Source organism: Gossypium hirsutum, chromosome D08, assembly GCF_007990345.1.
Source record: "Gossypium hirsutum isolate 1008001.06 chromosome D08, Gossypium_hirsutum_v2.1, whole genome shotgun sequence".
NCBI lineage: Eukaryota > Viridiplantae > Streptophyta > Magnoliopsida > Malvales > Malvaceae > Gossypium > Gossypium hirsutum.
The window spans coordinates 66,485,093-66,504,990 of record NC_053444.1 but is presented as its reverse complement, the minus strand read 5'-3'; the positions used below and the strand labels follow the sequence as shown (position 1 = coordinate 66,504,990).

The following is a 19,898-nucleotide window of genomic DNA, read 5'->3' as shown; positions in this document are numbered from 1 at the left end:
GGCAATTTGGATTTCGACAACCGATTCCCGTAGCACTTGAGGTGCTTGATGATGAGCACAAAATTGACTTACGACGACCGGATACACATTGGCCGCTCTTCCACTCGAAATATATTGAAATATGGGAAAATCGGTACGATAATATACCTACTCGTGTACTGATTATCGTTCCGGAGTCAGCGTGCGATCCGAATTACATGCCATGGTTTAGGATCCATGGCAAGCCATATTTGCTCTCGGAAGAGGAGAGGCGTCGGCAAATCTATGCCAAAAGGGAACGACGGGGCCCTTTAAATCCAAGGACAAGGGGTGGCGAGGCGGGCCTATCAACAGCGCCCACGCAATCATCGGCTCCAACGGAGCAAGCGACGATGCCTACACCACACCCCCTCCAGATTATGATAAGTGCGTATTCTAACCCTTATATGTATCATTTTTCCACTCCTATGCCAAATTGGAATGTATGGCCTGGTGCATCTCATTTCCCGATGACTCCGACTCAACCGACGATATATACGCCATCATTGCAGGAGGGACTGCACGAGGCACCGTTAGGGAGCTCAACTCATTTCCAATGCCCAGCACCATGGGTGATGCAAACACCTACGGGATCTTTATTCTATCAAGGTGGGTCATCTTCCCAACGCCCACAATCAAAAGCTGATCCTGAACAACCACAACTCTAGCCGAAAGCTGAACCAAGAAAGAATTAGTGTGTAACCGTCGACCACCCCCATGTGGCACTAACTTCGACCGATACATGCATTGATTTATTTTTGTACAAATTATTTTTATATTATTTCATTTAATAAATAGTTCTTTTGAATATTTTTATACAAATTACTTTTATATTATTTCATTTAATAAAATAGAAGTTCTTTTAAATTATCAGTAAAAAAAATCCAACTAGCAAGAATAAAAAATGAGAGTAACACAATTTGAATCCATGTTATACGAGTATCTGACTAGAACTTTAATCATCCCCATTCAAATCAATACTCACACTAACATTATTAATTTGCAGTCTGACAGTGACACAAAGCAACCACATAGCAAAATGGTGATTCAAAATTTTACTTGCACAAGTATAATTATATTGTAAAATAATTGTAAATATTCCTAGACAGAGTAACAATTTCCATTGAACATTGTAGAGTAACCAGCTTTGTTAATATACACAATGGAGGAATTCACTCTTGTCTAACTTTCATCAGCTTTACACTAACAAAACAAATATTACAACATCTGGGTTTTAATTTCCCATTGGTAACACATGGCTTTTACAAGCAAGTCATTTATGGCTTTTACAAACATCTGGCTTTCACTGCCCCTCATGATGATGATGATGTAGTACCTGAAGAGATTAAATCAAGTCATTTATGGCACCGATATTATTTTTCTCATTGACAAGCTCTGATTTAATGCCATGCCATACATATAAAGCAAGGGAAGGGGTTCCAAGTTCCAACCTGTGTGATAATGATTAGATCGATGATGCACCCAGCGACGAATATCCGGCAGCTCTCATCTCCTTGAGAGTTTCTGATAGCCAGTCTAGTCCTTCATACAGGCCATCTCCTCGAAGCGCGCAAGTACCTTGTATGTGCCATTTCCGATTCTTTATATCGAATAGACCTAGTCCCTCCGATACCTCCATTGGGGTCATGGCACCTTTCTGGAAGGAGGAACACAAGATCAGATAAGTGGAAAAGGCATACTTCATCGATAAAGCTTCGGTTTATGCACAATGAAGCTAAAAGGCAGTAATAGTTTATTCGTTTCAACCAGAAAGCTCAAAACATGAAACTTTTAACCAGAACCTGATAACTAAGTTACTCTGGTTCTTTTTCTTCTACTTTATATATAATATTAATTACATGAATTAGATGTATATTTGGACATAAGCATGGGATATAGCACCTCCTAAGGACCTACCAATAAAAGGAAAAAACTTAATAAACTTTTTTGGGATACGTATCCGTATTCAACACTCACACCAAAATCTGAGTAACAGTCTAACAGCAACATGCCAACATCTGTGTTATAAATTCATCCGCCAAAAGCAACATTTAGTAATGATTAGTTCAGGGAAGCAAAGCACCCATACTGCACCTTCATATGCTTTATCCATTATTATGCCTCGCATGATTGATTTAAGGGAATTACAGTTTTCATACAATGATGAAAATGAGGCCTTCTTCAAGAAGCAGAACAAGGCGAAACATGTCTATCTAAGGGCCTTGGAGCTAAGGATTACATTCTATTCAGACAAATTCTTAATGTTTGGCGCACTGCTAATGAGGCATCGCATTATGTTACTCGAAAACCAATAACACGAAACAAAACAATGAAATGAATGAAGTCATCGAAAATGCAGCTATAGACGACAGTTCTCACTGACCACAAGAAAATGGAGGATCTATGCAAACAACAGCAGAACCTATTTTTCGAAACTAAAATATCCTTGACATTGGTACTTCCAGCAACTAAAAAAATGCATGTGTTCTCAGTAGTTCAAGCAAATACTGCATGCATTTTGCTATATACAGAAAAAAAGACGGGTCTCAAACAGCTAACTGAATCATACCAAGTCCTGCTTGTTGGCGAACACCAAGATGATAGCATTGCTCATAAATGGATCATTGATTATGGCCTGGAAAAAAAATTATTAAGAACTGAAAAGAGACTATGTTAAAACCTAAATGGCTAACAAGTTTGTGCTTGTTCTAAATTTACAACCTGAAATTCCTGTTTAGCTTGGCGAATCCTCTCTCGGTCCAAGGAATCAACAACGTAGATCTGCAGAGACAAATATAGTAGAGAGAGAGAGGATTTTCATTACCGGTCCATCTGTGTCGTTAAAGGGAGAAAACTTATTTTTTTCCTTTGAGAGAGTTAATTATTACCAGTCCATCCGTGTTGTTGAAGTAGTGCCTCCAGAGTGGCCTTAGTTTCTCTTGTCCACCAACATCCCAAACCGTGAACATCACATTCTTATATTGAACTTTCTCGACATTGAAACCTGGACAAGACAACACACAAGAACTCAGTCGTTATATCAACTTGTCCATCCAACTCAACTGATATACACACTGAAATAGATTTCACACGACCACTTTGTTCGAATAGCAGCTCCTCCGTGGACAAATGAAACAGAAAACCATCAAAATATGGGAGCCTCAATCATGTAAATCAACCATATCTAAAACCAACTTGCCTACCGATAGTGGGAACAGTTGATAAAACTTCTCCAATGTGTAGCTTATATAATATAGTTGTTTTGCCAGCTGCGTCGAGGCCTAGCATCACAACCTATATCAGCTCAAGAGAAAGTACATGTAAGGACGGAGAATATAAAGCGGAAAAAAAAGAAAACAATTGCGATATAAAAAGACATGAGAAATAAGCTAATCCGTAAGTCAGATAGGAGAAAACACTATGCTAATTTAACAACAATTCTAGATTCATATGGAAAACGGACTGCTAATATAAAATGTTCTGCTTATGCATTATCTATCGTACATGCTTATTAGAAACAGAACCTGTATCAAAGTTGTACACAAAGGTACATATATTTTGAGCCTTGCCTAGGGAGAAGACAACAATGGAGTGTTACTTTTATCCGATGTTTTCGGAACCAGACCGATGGCCGAACCAGTTAAGCCACTGGTTCCCAGTCCGACCACTAGCCCAGTTTCAGTTAAATAAAGGTTAAAATATGTCATAAGTCCTTATACTCTTCACAATTTAGAAATTTAGTCCCTCTATTTTTCAGATTTCAAAATTCAGGTCCTACAGTAAAGCTGTTAAATTTTGCAATGAACCTGAATTTAATAAAATATTTTTAACATTGTTAACAACTAGACTTGAATTTTGTAATTTGAAAAGGGACTAAATTCCTAGAAATAAAACTACAAGGACTAAATTCCAATTTTCAAAGAGCTTCGGGACATATGGCATATTTTAACCTTAAATAAATTATTAAAAAAATCATTAAAAATTTCAAAAAATTTATAAAACCTGGTTCAACCGCTAGCTCAACCGATTTTTCCAGTCTAACTGGATTTTTTTTTCCAGTTTGAGTTATTTATTCGGATCATTTTTTGCAATGATCATGTTCGGGTTTGACTTTTTATGATCAAATCGAATCAGGTTTATCTGCAGGTTGATCAGGTCAGATTTTAGGGTTGGGAGTCAAAATTTCCAGGTCCATTCCAGCTAAAACAAGCTATAATAAATAGTTACAATACAATATATTTGGGATTATCTTCCTTTCTATCAACAACATTATAAATGTAAATACTTGCAGAATTCAACTAAAATTTATGATCTTCCTTTCTATCAGCAACACTATAAATGTAAATACTGGCAGAATTCAACTAAAATTTATGATCTTCCTTTCTATCAGCAACACTATAAATGTAAATACTGGCAGAATTCAACTAAAATTTATGATCTTCCTTTCTATCAAGATCATTATAAATGTAAATACTTGCAGAATTCAAATAAAATTTATGATCTTCCTTTCAAACTACAATTAACAGTAACAAATTTCTTCAGTTCTACATTAACTATAAACCGGAAAATTCTGATTTTTTTTAAACGAACAATTACCAAAAGAATCAGTTCAAAAAAAAACTAAAACAAAGAAAAAGAATTAAACAGATAAAAAAAGAAGAAGTACCCTCATCTGTGTGTTACCGAAAAAGGTATCGAAGAGCTTGCGAAAAGCTTGACCCATGCTTCTTTTAAGCTTCGATTTTTTTTTTCTACCTTCAAAAAACAATTTTTTTTTCTTTTACTTCTGTTTTTGATTTTTTGTTTCTCTCTGTGATGAGAAAACTTGGAAATTTAGATTGATCAAAGAGAGAAATTTATAGAAGGAAAAAAAAAATTTGGCTGCTGTCTTTTTTTTTTTTCCCGAAGATCAGATTTTTAAATACAGAAATATAAGGGAAGTTTCTTTTTTAAGAGAGAAAAGGTCGCGTTTATTTGCCGAATGGGTTCTATGGGCCGGGGTACCCCCGGAGCCGTTCGGGCCAAACCGGATTATGAAATCCTGGTTTTGGCAGTTGCACTACTCTAATATTGTTTAAAATGGTAAATTACATCAAAGTTCATTAAACTATTAGTAAGCTTATATTTTGGTCACTCAACTTTAAAAAGTTACAAAATGACCTCTGAATTTTTCGAAAGTTTTCATTTAAATTATTTGACTGTTAAAATCATTATTGTATAGCCTTCTCTTATCACACCATCCGTGCTAACCAATAGCTCTCATTCTCATTCTCCTCTTTTACAGTTAAGTTATTTTTATTAAAGAGGTTTGAACATCATGAATCTACAAAACAAATTTTAATTTTGTGGAGTTGAGTGATTGAAATGTAAACTTATTAATAGTTCAGTGACAATAAGTGTAGCTTACTCTTTAAAAATTTCAAACATAATAAGTGAAAAAAAAACTTAAATACTAAAACAAATTTGGTAAAATAATTAAAAATCAATCAAACTCTTAATTAGAAATGGTAATCAATTGAACATTCAAAAGTTAAATCACTGAAATATAATTTCTGTTGAAGCCTCTAAAAGTGTGATTGGATAAAGAAATTTAAAATGTTAATATTTTAGAATTCATTGATACAAAATGTTAGCATTTGCAATTATTTTGTTGGATGAATAATTATTTTAAGAATATTTATAAAAGAAAAAATAAATAGTATAAAAATATTCAATATAAATATTATTAGATTTGTATAAATTTATACATATTTTTAATAAATTAAAATTAAAGTATATATCATATTTACGAGGAATTTTGATAAACCACATCTTTCTTGGTGAAAATTGAAAAGAAATTTGAGTTACTTAAATCCCTTCTTGAAATTTTGAAATTTTTCATTATTTTTAATCAAGTAAATTCATTTTTAGATACACTCTAAGGACGTGACAGGTGACATGAATAATAATGTTTAATTGAAAGTTTAATTGATTTTTTTAATTATTTAAACTTTAAAATTATTAAAATATTATTAGCAACAGATTATGAGTTCAAGTACACTAAAACAGTATTTAAGGGTTGAGAGGAGATATTAATATTAAAACAATTCATTAACCCCTATTCAGTGTAATAAGGACTAGAAATCTCATTTTTTCACATCCTTCTTTTCCACCCTACACAGTGAACCAAGAAATCTCTTTCCCAAAATACAAAGTTGCTATGTTTTTTTTCTTCCTTTCAATATGATGCTCACTCTCTTACTTAGTTCGACTTGAAATTTCTTTAATTTTATAATTTTTTATTGCTTTGATGATGATTTATTGTGATTTTTGAAGAAAAAAACTGTCCGAATCAAGCTCATGCCTTTGGAAGCAAATCTTCTCTTCCTTTAACTCTACACCGAACTAGCTTTGCTCAATTTCTTAAATTTGGGTCTGCCAATTTATCTATAAAATTGAATCTGAAATTATTTCCCTGTTTTATAAAACATGTATAAGGTTTTTTTTAAAAGAACATACAAAGCCTTCTGTTAACTCAACACTGAAACCACGTAATGATGGAATTCAACTTAAATCAACTCAAAAAAGAAAAAAGATAATATTCTGCACAACTTTCAGAGGTTAGTGTTTCCCTTTTAACCTTGTATGAAACTAACATTACTTCAAAACCAGTCATCTAAACGGTACAAATATCAAGCTGTAGCTAAGGAACTTCTATAATACGACTCAGGATCGGATATAGAGAGATATATAGATCCCTACCTAAATGTTCTACACTTTTCTAGTTGACATACATGCAGCATCTCTAGCAACCGCACTTCGTGACTCACCATTTTTGATAAAGGAGAGATGAGTAACAATGGGCAACAAATGGTGCATTTGTTTATATTCCGGGATACGGGCACAACCTTAACTCCCATGTCAAAACTTAAGAACTTGGCTAAGGCAAAATTAGGCCACGTCTAAGAGTCCAACATCTCGTCTTGTATTTCGTTTGGGGCTATGAGACCTGGGATTGAAAGCATCCGTTGCCGCTCTTTTTCCCTCTGTACAGCAGCCTCTTCCGCATAGAGATCTTTATTGTCCTGCAGAAAATACAGCTAAAACAATCAGCTCGTTCATTGAAGCAAACCACAGAAAACTCCACCATTGATAGCATAGATCTGTCTACGAGCTTGTAAGCTAAGAAGGGTTGTTCATTTTCCTATTTCTAAGCTTTTACCTGAGCTGAAAATTCTTTTGATTGCACAAGAAAATCCCGTATGTGATTCTTAAATGTTGGCAAATCATTTCTCGAGTCAAATAGTCCATTCACTAATTGAGTGACCTGAAATCCACATAGATCAGATTATATCAACTCGATAGATAAAAGAATTATCTGAACCAATTATTTACCTCGGCTGCAGTCATGTTGGGGAATGATGTAGTAAGAAGTTTTATTGTGTATTCACGAACAAACATTTCATTATTTGGATACTGAAGTGGAACCGTAGCAGCATCCCACAAGGGCTCAGTCAATAAACCATTCTCAACCTGAGAACAATTTGTTAAGTAAGATAAAACTGATCCAAAGTTGGAGAAATCGAGGCAAAGTAAGATACTTAACCAGGCAGAACAGCTGCTGTAAAATCAAGACATGCAACTTGAAGCCAGGTTTGTGAAATGTGTCTGTCAAGACGGCAAATATTTCTTGCTCAATTGTCAAAAAGTATGTTCGATAGAACTGGTTACAAAATTCAGAAGCCTGCCAAGTTACCAAAACCGAAAACTCAACATCTGGCTCATAAATCAACACGGTAATCAAATATGCAAAAAGAGCAACATTGTCAAACCTGAAAGTTTCTCAGCATCTCCAATAGAAGATTTAAACCAGTTTCTGCAATATTCCTCTCTGTATGCCGAAATGCCCAAATGATTGAATCCATAACCAGCTTTAGTTGCTGATGCAAATGCATGAAAAACAAAAACCAGTAATTAACAATTAACATGAAACTCTTTCAAAAGCTTAGACCGAAAAAGAAATTTAAAGAATTATTTCAAGCTTTTAATTATAGGACAGCTATAATTTGATCACCAAAAAGAAGAAATCATTACTAACCTGACTTGACAACTGAATAAGTGCAGGGAAACAATGAGTAGCGATGGCACGAAGCAATGAAAAGAACTTGAGGCGATGTTCCGGGTAATCTTCAAAATTTTTGGTTATCATCTGCAGGCCATGGCAACAATAAATAATAGGCAAAGCAGCTTAAGAAAAACCTGTGTTATTCTGATTCTTCATTTTCCCAAAAGCATCCATTTCCCACACTATTCAGACATGGGAACGAGGATACAATCTTCCAAATGTAGAAGAGAACTTGAAAAGAAAATTAAGCATACCCATTTCGGACACATACGGGTATCCGACACTCACCCCGAGTCCTAGTAACACATGAACAAACTATAACATTTCAGCTTCAACGGATCATCAGCATCAGACTTTCAGCAAAAATATTATCAAATAATGCCTTTATGGCATGTTAAATGTCAGCGCCTAATTCACATGGTAAGAATCCAGAATTTATCATATCTCAAGGAAATGTGAAAACAATCAAGAAAAATTCCACCATTAGTTATAACAGACCATAACTTCTGTGGGACCTTCAGTTTGCTTAGTGGCATGCATGCAGCAATTCAGCACTCATTCTTGACATGCTTGCTCCAGTAATTTCTCATGACTTAATACACAGTATCAGAATTCCTTTTAGGGCGCTTTTCCATTTAGTACCACATCCTAAGCTCTTCCTCCTTTCAGTAACATGCATAAAATAAATATATAAATAAAACTCACCTCCAGCGTGCACTGGAAAACAGCTTCAAATATACGGGGAACATCATCTATCATTGCAGCTTTGTACCTTCATGCATAAATAACAGGACCAAAATTACAAGAAATGCAAAGATTTGATACTAAAAATGACAACCACCAACGATGCTAACAAGAAACGGAAATACTATATGCCAGTACCAGTGTGATAAACAGAAGGTCAATGTTGCTATGTTTTGCATAGATACAATGTTGCACTTAGCCTTAAAACAATTAAATATGCAATGGCTTGAAGAGTTGTAGACAAAGGTCAGAGCATATGGGAATGAAGCACCAATTTAAAACAAATAAATAAAATAAAACTATTTGGACTAACAAGGAAAAGATAGCTGCTTCAGAGGCAACAGTCTTAGCAAAATTAATGTGCAAAGATAAAAAGTGCTTCCCATACCTCTTTTCATCTGGGCCTTATAATTAAATAAGAAAAACAGACATAAATAAGCATTAATCAACAAATACCAAATACATCCTAACCTTTACATCTGAAGGATCAAGAAGTGCTCCATTTATTCAAGAAGTTTCTGATTAGTGTTAAAAATCACATTATTGAAAATGGAATACTGTATTAAATGGTTATCATACTTGTTTATTATTGTAGCAAAAAGTGATAAAACTTCAGACTCTCTAGCATCTGGCATATTCCTAGCATAATCACCAAGAACTGGATCCATCATTGGGGGCACAAATTGTTTCCCAATTTGCGGTTGATCTTCTGCCTTGTCTAAAAATGTCTCAATGAGCTTAAGAGTCTCCCTCTTAACAGATCTGCCTCATAAAGCATAATAAATAAATGAGAGACTATTGGATGAAACAAACAAAGAAAAGGATGTCTGTAAAAATTGATCTCACCGTAGAAGTTTCACATAGGATGTTTTTGAAGCAAAGGGTACACCTTCTGCAATACTGCTTGATATAAGCTCACTGTACATTCTGTCCAATTTATTGCAGAACCATAAACTACTCATGTTAGCAAAAAAGACAGTTTACAGAATTTCCATGCTCAATTTTGCAATTTGAACAAATGAAATTTACCTGTACACATTGAGCATGTCCAGGAATATTAAAGAAATCTGAGATAAGAAATATGTTCCAAGAGAACTGGCCACACTAGTATTTGTCTGCAAGGTGAAGACTCATTCTAAGCCTCACAAAATCCCAATAAGCATTGAATTATAACCACAGGATGCATACATCACAAATATCAAGTCTGCAAGGAAAGAATAGCTCTAATCCACCACCTAAGAATCCATCAACAGATGCATGGGCATAAATAATTAATTTATCATAGCAATTGAGAATCCTCCCCTCCACATAAATGATAAGTTTTTGAGCCAACTACCTTTTTAATTTCTATTTTTTATTTTGTCAATACACTAGAACCAGATTAAAGTAAACATGCTTATTTTTCGGCGTAAGGCAGATACCTGCCAACCATGTGAAAAAATAATATGTTCCATAAAAGTTCAACAAAAGAAATAAAAAATACACACTTTATATTGGAATAAGAATACCTGCAGTATGTTCAGCACAGTTCTTATCACATCCTGATCTTTAAGGAAGTCAACACTTTGACGTGCCTGCCCTATAATTTCACCCCATTTCTGCATAACAAGCAGCATCTTCAGAATCAAACTACCAGCACAACCTCACCACATTTGCATGCAATGACAGACACATGCACATATTCGAGCAAACAAGAAAAGGTAACCTTAAGTCTATCAATAACAAACCTGGTTGGGAAGTGCCATCAGTCTCTGCAAGTATTCATCCCTCTTATGGGGATCAGATTCTGCTTGAATCATATGACCAACCTAAAATTTAAAATTAAGAAAAACACAAAAAGGAAAATTGAGCTCATTCAGCAACAGATTAGACATGCAAAGATCTGGATAGTAGAGGCATTGGAAAGAGACATACAGATTCATAAAAGGAATGAATCTGATGAGGCTCTAGATCAGCAACTGTTGTTGCAAGAGCAGATAGAAGTTCAGAAACAAATGGTTCATTTTCTCCAACCTGAATTAACAAGATACAGTTCATCAATATAACAGGTTCCGACATGTGCGCATGCACGTGAACACATAAGATATTATAACCATAAGAGGCAAACGCCGAAGTAGATGATACCTGAACAATCACAAACTTTCGCTTGCATTTCTGAACAATTTTCAAGAATGTGTCACAGGCCATATCCTGACACAGCCAGCTTGTTATATTAGGACATTATAGTATGAATAACAGCCATAATATTGTCTCATCATCATCAGAAGCAAAGTCATAACGTAATGAGATGATCATTAACGAAATTAGATAAAAGGCAATTTTGAACTTGTTGGTATACTTTCAATTACACTTTGCAAAGCACCATAATAAACAAAAAAAAATATACTACAATGACAAGCACATCGGTGATGTTAAGCATACAAATGTTTTCACCATAGAACTATTCGATCAAAAATTTCAAAAGATGAAAGTTGTTCCGTTTTACAATTAGTTTACCTGTAATCCAGGATGTGTCTCATGCATGAACTCAAACAGCTTATTGACAACAGTTTTCAGGAACTTCTTTTCGCCATAGAATTATTTGATCAAACATTTCAGAAGATAAAAATAATTTGTTTTTAGTTTACCTGAACTCCAGGATGTGTTTCATGCATGAACTCAAACAGCTTATTCACAACAGTTTTCAGGAACTTCCAGTGAGCCCTTAAAAACCTTGGATACTGTCCAACAACATACCTGGAATAAAACCAATAACAAACATTAAATGAATACAAGCAATTTTAAAATATAACAAGAAGAAAACAAGCAGCAAATAAGTTCTTTCAGGATCCCCAATTCACCAATAAGCACATGGCAGACTGAAGATGACCAAAAATAGTCATGCCATCCATATAAAACCCAGGTTTTAAAAGAAAAGTAGATGCTTGAAAAGGTATAGATTCCAGAGAGAAATCAACAGGACAGTCTACAGATACCCTTGAAATTATATATCTTACATTATGTTACTAGCAATAACAGCTTTATTGTCTTTCCCTTTAGTGATTTCACACAAATTCAGCAAGTCACGAATGACCATCACCAAAAACCTATTTTCCTGCCATGAACACCAAAAATTTTACCATATATCAGAATTATGCATACAAGGAGGGAACAGCAACTGATTCAAGTAAATGCATGTCACTGATCACATTGTGTCTAATGGTCAACATTTCTTGGTGTAAAGGATACCTGCTCTTCCATCATGGAACCAGAAATAGATCCTATTGCCCAACATAATGTGTTCAAATTGTTCCAAGTCCAATCCTCACCACTCAATTGCTTGCTCAATTTCTTTAGCATCTGCATTACATAGACAACAAAACAAATCCAAATTTAATTGAATAATTTAACATCTGCCATGAACTTCAAAAAAGAATAAATAATAGAAAATAGCTAATAAATAAGATTCCTGGAGGGTAAACTAAGCTCCAAGACTAAACTACAGTGGAATCCTTCATTCTCCCTAGGTTCTCAAAATTGGAGAGATGGCTTCTTTTTTATCTGATGCACAACGGGGAAGACTGCAGTGCGAAAAAATTTTACATTCCTTGCTCAGGCTCAAATCAAGCCAACCCACTAACCCATTTCACTATTTTTAAAAAGTAAATATATTAAAAGATATTTTATATTAGTATTTACATATTTTTATAGGTATATTTAGATAAAATAATGTTTATTATTATTCATTTGCGCAGGGTCAGCATGAATTCATAAATACCTTATCAAAGGCCTCACCCATATGGGTCAGGCAGGTAGCCTGGACCTTTACAGGTCTATATTGTCTTTTGTTTTTGTTTTTTTTGTTTTTTATAGAATCCATATTGTTGTTTAGGGAAGAGAAAAAAAAGTTTCATTTAGATTCATGACCAAATACATTCCAAACTTCAGGAGAATTAGGTCGGAAAGCAGTACATAACATCATTTAACTTTATGAAAACAGAAAATTTAAATGTCTCAGAGTACTATACCTGCTTTTCAGTATCCTCGTGATCTAGGTGAGACAAATAGATCAAAGTCTCCCTCATGATCTGCAATATTTAACTTCATTAACAACAGAATACGGGAAGAGAAAAACTAAATTTTCACATATATAAGATAATAACAAACACACAAGCTAATACTGTAAAAGCTGTTGGCATAAAGCTTTGACGTATTTGCTCTACATATCAACTCCAACATATTGTTCTGAAGATAGAAGAGTTCCATTTACAGGCATCTTTATACAAGATAAAAGCACCTAGTAGATATCTTTACAGGTGAAGTATACAAATCATTGCAAGAAGAAAAAAAAAAACCTTTCTTAAGATACAAGATAAAAGCACCTAGTACATATCTTTACAGGTGAAGTATACAACTCATTGCAAGAAGAAAAAAAAACCTTTCTTAAGAAGAAAGCCACAAACTATCATTCAATCCAGTTGGCCACAATCAGCCAGTACCATTTTAGGGGAGTAAAAGATTAAGCACTTGTAAATGGGAATTAGATGTCATGAAAGTTAGTCATCTAGATTAAGCATCACAGGCTACATTTGAGATCTATCACCTTATATTGAACAAGAACATCATTATCTTTCATTGTCTCTCGAACAATGTTGCCATTTTCATCTTCAACTATCAGAACCTCCTCAGGCTTAGCCATACGACAGATCATAAGCATTCTTAACTTTGACATTATACCAGCATAAAGTCGGCGTCGTTGCAGAAGCTGGGCACAAAGGCCATCAACAATACCAGGAAGCAAAGGTACCTGTCAGACTCAATTCATTAACAAGAAATGACTGACCCTTCTGCAGTAATCAGATACTAGCAGAGTGCTGTCTAGAATTAACAATAACAATTTCATATCAATCTCCACAGAAGATAGAAAAGATTTACAGAGAGAGAGAGGCCTTATCTAACATGATTTTTTTCTTTCACTTCCTAATATATATCATTGCTGGATTTGACACCAATTATGTCTAGCTGGCATACTCTAAGACAGAAACCAGAGAAGAAAAGGAGAAAGATGCCACCAAAAAGGTGGCAAAAAGAAGAGTTACAAGGCGCAATGCACATGACTTGATAACACTTGCGCTATAATGAAGATTTGCAGTACTTTTTCTGAATTCCCAATACTTCATAATAAATGAAAAGGTAACAAAAATAATCTGGGTACCTGCAGTCCCATCATGTTTGCAGTTACAGCAGGATTGCCCATGTTATGATGTGAGTCAAATAGCTCCAAGATCAAGGAGTTCCAATAGTCCAAGCAAACCTATTTAACCAGAAGATCAGCAAAATAATACTTTAGAAACCAAGTTCCAAAAGGTTTAAAACGGAACAAGCAGATACAACAAAATTTACAAATAAAGGATATTGAATTGCCATGATACCTTAAAGACCTCTGTGTCATCCACATAAGATATGTTGATAAGATATTCCAGACCCATTAACAGCGCAGAAATATTTTCTTGTGAAGACTCTAGCACCCGAATGTGAAACTAAAAACATAGAATAATTTTAATAACACAATTTATCAAAAAATCAACTGGAACTAGTTCAAAACATTTTAAGCTTGATCAATCCAATATTTAACATATGATTAATCCCAAAAGAAAACAGCCAATCTTAAAAATCATCCAATTAGAATTACAATATTTGTATCATTCTTTGCATCAAAATGCATATAGGCACCCATAAACCAACTCAGGCACAGAAATTGGTGGGTGCTAAACTATTACCACTGATCAACCATATTTCGCCTTATGACAAAAAGGAGCCTCGTTCATTTCATAGGCAGCTTACCTTGTAGAATGAAGTGAAGAACAGTGCCAAATTCTGAATGAATGCCTGGTGTAAAAACATTAAAACAATAATTAGAGGGGAGGGGGGAAAGGAATTCATTAGACAAATTTCAGGTGTACCAAAATGTATACCTGTTCCTCACCGCTTCCATGTGCATAAGCCTCAGGGATGTTTGTAGTTGGTGGCAAAATAGTCTAAAAACACCCCAGAAAGTACCCACATATTAACCAGTGAACAAAGGGAAAAAGAGAAAAACAAGATGAAGAAAAGCAACATCAAATCTATATATCAACTTAACAAAAAAAATTTAAAATCTGGAATTTAAGCTCTACGTGCAAATCTCAATGAACTTATAAAGCACATGCTGACACACCTGCAGCTGGACCATGAATATATTGTACATCTTAACATACTGCACATTATAATAGTCCCCAAAGTTTAGGGATGCAACCTGCAATAAACCAAAATATAAAATAAAGCTCCACCCTCTTAGAGTGACAACAATATAACTTTATTCATTTAAGAAAATCTTATTAAACAATACCTCTGTTAAACATTGGAGTGTGAGATTCCGAGATGATGGCACAGGGAAAAACTTTAGGAGAGTTTCCAACTGTAAGATATGTAAATACAGCATGAGAGGAGAAACAAATGACAATAAAAAATAAGAACAACTTCATCAAAAGAGTAGCACGCGTGACATACTGACAGCTAAGTCATTTGAGAATCCAGAATTACTAACCAAAGTTGATTCAAAAATATAGCCCAGAGGAATCCAGGAAAGAAACGCGTGCAAGGTGGATAGTGTAGCCCGTATAAGCTCTATTCTCTGAGAAGCTGATAGCACGTATAAGCATAACTCATGAATGAGTTGAAACTCACTGTAGAAAACAAATACAACACTTAGAAAAATGGATTGCACAAAAAATAAACCATGCTTGGAAGAATAAAACTATCATCAGCGAGACCTTGAATTGCTTAATACAGACCAGCAAGGTGAATACAAGAATGGATAATAGAATCTTAAGGAGAGACCTTCAGGCTTCAACCTACTTTTTTTTTCTACCAACAATAATGACATTCACAAGAGTAGAGTTCATTTAACAATTTTTACATGTAGATTAGAAAATATATATCAGGATATACAGCATAGAGGGAGAAGACAAGCTTGATATTTAGAGGGCAGGGGGGTCATTTTGGCCCTGTTCATTTTCAAACCAGTTTTACACTTAAAATTGACATCCACGAAAGTAAATTCCTAATACTTCAAAAAAAAAAAAACAATTGTTTCACCTGTTCAGTGATTGTTTAAGCTCTTCGATTTTCTGTTGAGTCATTTCACCTCTTGAGAAATCAAAAACTTCTTCGCTTAGAAGCTAACCACAGAAAACCTCATATTACCATCCAGATTCTGCAACCAGTTTTACCAAGAAAAAATCCTAAAACAAAACTTACTTTCAGTATTGCCATACAATTTTCGCATATTGTTTCACTAGTTTTCGCAGCTGCAACAAGATCAGGAATGAAGCTTTGCCACCTAGCAGGCCAATCATGCTTTAAGATCTATACATCCAGTACGCATATATTGTTTTAGACAGCATTTAGACTAAAAGGTTAATATTTGTGAAGCCTTAAAATGAGAAATTCGTAGAAACACATCAGTAGGGTAACCATGAAGAATATGGAAAGAATACTTTGATGTCATAACTAGTAAACATTGTCATTGGTAAAAGAATTAAATAAAAGAATAAAAGGGCAGTCGGATAAAGCCTCGACAGAGGACCTCCTAATTTGTTACAAACTCAATGAAATCTAAAACAAGCTTGTCTTCTTTTAAGAAGTATATTTTTGTGAGGCAGATAAGTTATACCTGAACCAGTATGATATTAAGCTTGTTGACATACAGCCTTTCTGCTCGGAAGGAGGCCTCATTACTTGACAACTAGAGCAGGGCATTTCAGAATGATAACACAAAGAGAGAAGAATTAAAATGGGACGAAAGGTACAAATTTTTCAGATTCCTCAGTCCTAAAAAGAAATAGCAATTAAGAAATATTTTACCTGGACAATGACTTCAGAAATGTAATTTTTCATTCCATCTCGCTGCTCAACAGGCAACACATTCCACCTATACTTGATAACACCTTCAAGAACCTGTAGGCAAAGCACAAGAAAAGCTCCCCAAAATCATCACTAATTTGCAATACTCTAGTCATTTGTTAGAAAAAGTTCTTGCAAACTGTCAATCAACTAGCCAACTACAAGAGCAAGAGCAAACTATAGGTACAAGCACCACCAGACAACATATGGATGTCAACTAGAGCTCCCTTGGGCCAGTTTGATGTACTTGTTATTATAGATCATGGAGAAAATAGTCGTTTTGACTGACCTGCAAGGCAAAGAACTTGGTATTCAGGCTCTTTGTCTGCTGCAGGATGTGCACAACTTGAAGCCACATATCTGGATTATTTTGCAGATATCGTAAGATCTGATCTGCAGTTGCTCTCTGTGAAGTTATGCAGAATTAAGGAAAAAATTGTCAACAAATAATGGGAAGACCAAGCCAGAACATAACTATAGGTGAATGAAGCATGTCACATATGAAAAATACAACGGGACGTAAAATTCCAGAAATATGTTAGTAGAAACCATCTGACAAACCATTCACTTTTATCAATAGTGCAACCAAAAAGACTGATAATGTTTGAGCAACAAGGTGGAATAAGAAGTATACCGAAATGTAAATGAGATGCTAGACTTAGGATTCTTGGGCTAGACTTGGGACTTTTCTTTACCTCTGTTTTGAGAGGGTATCGAATAGACTTAAGGTTGTTAATTTGTTAGGAAACATTAATATTTAAAGGTCTTTTGCTCAAAAAACCAGGGTACCACATAAACAACTTTGATCGAAAAGCACATTTAACTACTAAGTTTAACTTCAAAAAGGTTGTCGAAAACATTTAACACACAACAGAAAATTTAACTGCAGAACAAAGTTTTGATATGACCACTTGCCAGTTTCTAGAAAAATGTTTATCACCACTATGAAATCTTAAGACTTAACAGAACTTGCTTATACCTAGAATTTATCATGGTCAGCAACCTACAGAATTAAGGTCATAGCCAGTCAGCTCTTTCTACAAAGCATGAACAAGTAGCAACCAAATTAAAAAATGCATCCAACTAGAAAGAACCCAAAGCAGAATTTCTTTTTGTAAAAAAAAAAAAGCAAAAAGATGAATAAATCATATCAACTTGGCTCATTTGATATATAGCATAAAAGAGGAAAGAAAATAAATGATAAGAGAAAATGAAATAAATTAAACGAAATTCAACTTTTCTTTTGTTGTATAGTCCTGAAAAATTAAATGAGTTATCTATAAATTTAAAGCTCCTATCCATCAATGAACTAACACTAAACAACCCAATATTTGGTTTCATTTTTCTCCAACTCTATTAATATTCAGAGAGATTCAAAAGATTGGTCAAGGGAAGAGAAACATAAGAGACAAGTCGTTTTCTTTTTCACTTCTATCATAGTTATATCAAACAGAAGGACTAAAACCCAAAATAAGGCCAAAAGCTTACCATGTCCTGAACTATAAATCATATCAGCTAAAAACCTTCAACCTTCATTTTTTCCAATAGTTGAACAAGAATTCTAACAAGTTTTCTTAGTTCTAATTTATATGTACATGTAAAATTCAAAATGGCCTAATTGAATGCCAATTTTTTACTTCTGCAATCATATGCCACTTCCCAAAAGCAAGGTTCATTCACTGAAAGCTCTCCCATCCCCACACTCTAGAGCACCACCGCATTTTCACACATAATCCGGAAAACCAGAAAGAAAATTAAAGTTCTCCCTATTAAACCCTAGAAATTCGAAAAAAAAATCCTCCACACTTCCCGGAACTTATCTCCAATTTGAAGTAAAATGCCCAGCTATATTAAACTCTATCAACCAAAATCTCCAACACTCTTCCTTTACTTTCTCGGAAACCAATCAGAAAACCAGTCTCAACTAAAAACACATTCAAACACTCATTTCCAGACAAAGAGTGAAGCAAAGGAAACAGAAAAAAGAAAGTAAATAGACAGAAAATATATTTTAAAAAAACGAACCTCTTCTTTAGATCCGGTGCCATAAAAAGCTGCAACGGTAGCATCAAGTAATGGTACATCAATCGGCTGACTCAAATCCTTAAGCCTCTCAGCCGCCATATTTTTTAAAAAATAGATAAATAGAATAAATGAACTCCCCTCTCTTTCTCTCGCACTTCACTTCCCCAAAAAAACAAATAAACCCCAACACTACGATCTCTTCCACCAGAAATGTCAACAAAAACCCTATAAACTGTACGTACCAAACCCTACAGCGATAAAAGTGACAACAAATAAAAACGAAAAAGAAAACGAGAGAATCTTCTAGAGAAAAAAAAAAAGAGGAGGGTTTTGGGTTTTGCTGAGAATGAAGGAAACAATTGAAGGAATGGTAAAAATTTATATGTGATTTTAGAGAGTGTGAATTGTTTGTTTTGTGAGAAAAAAGGAGGGGGGGGGGCAGCTTAAAATCGAAGCAGAAAGTAACGAGGGAGAGAACCAAGGGAGCGTTGAAGAATGTTTGAAACGTTATTTTTTCTTTATATTTTCGCTTTGGCCTTTTTTGCAGAAGGGTTAATATATCATTTAATGCTTAAATTTAACTTTAATGTTCAATTTAATACCTGAGTTTGTTTGCAATATTTTATTTAGTAAAAGATTATATGACGCTACGTCATATTGTATCCCTTGCTAATTATTTAATGTCATTTCAGTATCTTTTTTTATGTTATTGATACATCATTTTAATAATTTTTTTAATCTGAACCCTAATTCAGGGTTTAGGGTCAAAAGTCTAATGTTCTAGGATCCAAGGTTCAAGTTTAAAAAATTACTAAAATGATGTGTCAATGACATGGAAAAATATACTGAAATAGCATTAAATAATTTGTAAGGGATATAGGATGATGAGACACGGATTCCCTAAGACAAATCAACTATATAATGAATATTTGACACAAGTGCTCTATTAAAAAAACATAAGTACTTAATTGAAAAAATAATTAAAATATCAAATTAAACAATGAAATTAAATTTGAGCATTTAATTAGGATAAAATTTTGAAATATAAAATTGAAATATAAAATAATTAAAATATCAAATTAAA

The 19,898-nt window shown here is 34.3% G+C and overlaps 2 protein-coding genes across 5 annotated transcripts; both read right to left on the bottom strand.

Moving 5' to 3' along the window:
* Positions 1-1,114: 1,114 nt before the first annotated feature.
* Positions 1,115-4,962, bottom strand: LOC107909065 (ADP-ribosylation factor). The gene is made up of 7 exons (XM_016836443.2): positions 4,685-4,962; positions 3,222-3,312; positions 2,907-3,022; positions 2,740-2,799; positions 2,588-2,653; positions 1,470-1,675; positions 1,115-1,354 (listed from the first exon to the last, which is right to left on the bottom strand). Exons 1-6 carry the CDS (start codon positions 4,739-4,741, stop codon positions 1,484-1,486), a joined length of 582 nt encoding a protein of 193 aa, XP_016691932.1. The 5' UTR covers positions 4,742-4,962; the 3' UTR covers positions 1,115-1,354; positions 1,470-1,483.
* Positions 4,963-6,552: 1,590 nt separating this feature from the next.
* On the bottom strand, positions 6,553-19,305 carry LOC121219979 (protein EXPORTIN 1A). 4 transcript variants are annotated; one of them, XM_041098910.1, is made up of 32 exons: positions 18,815-19,303; positions 17,079-17,195; positions 16,751-16,843; positions 16,560-16,631; positions 16,145-16,252; positions 15,983-16,065; positions 15,432-15,570; positions 15,234-15,302; positions 15,063-15,140; positions 14,821-14,883; positions 14,690-14,734; positions 14,278-14,385; positions 14,061-14,159; positions 13,449-13,652; positions 12,874-12,933; positions 12,095-12,205; positions 11,863-11,960; positions 11,494-11,602; positions 10,991-11,056; positions 10,781-10,879; positions 10,594-10,674; positions 10,375-10,464; positions 9,896-9,981; positions 9,713-9,793; positions 9,446-9,628; positions 8,828-8,894; positions 8,096-8,206; positions 7,830-7,937; positions 7,604-7,741; positions 7,393-7,530; positions 7,220-7,324; positions 6,553-7,082 (listed from the first exon to the last, which is right to left on the bottom strand). In XM_041098910.1, the coding sequence occupies exons 1-32, from the start codon at positions 18,911-18,913 to the stop codon at positions 6,960-6,962; spliced, it is 3,231 nt and encodes a 1,076-aa protein (XP_040954844.1). In that variant the 5' UTR covers positions 18,914-19,303; the 3' UTR covers positions 6,553-6,959. The 4 variants fall into 4 exon arrangements, with proteins under 4 accessions (XP_040954844.1, XP_040954845.1, XP_040954847.1 ...); XM_041098911.1 differs by lacking the exon at positions 18,815-19,303 and having other exon boundaries at positions 16,145-16,226; positions 17,079-17,197; XM_041098913.1 differs by lacking the exons at positions 6,553-7,082; positions 7,220-7,324; positions 7,393-7,530; positions 7,604-7,741; positions 7,830-7,937 and adding an exon at positions 8,411-8,418 and having other exon boundaries at positions 8,095-8,206; positions 18,815-19,305.
* Between the last annotated feature and the right edge of the window lie 593 nt (positions 19,306-19,898).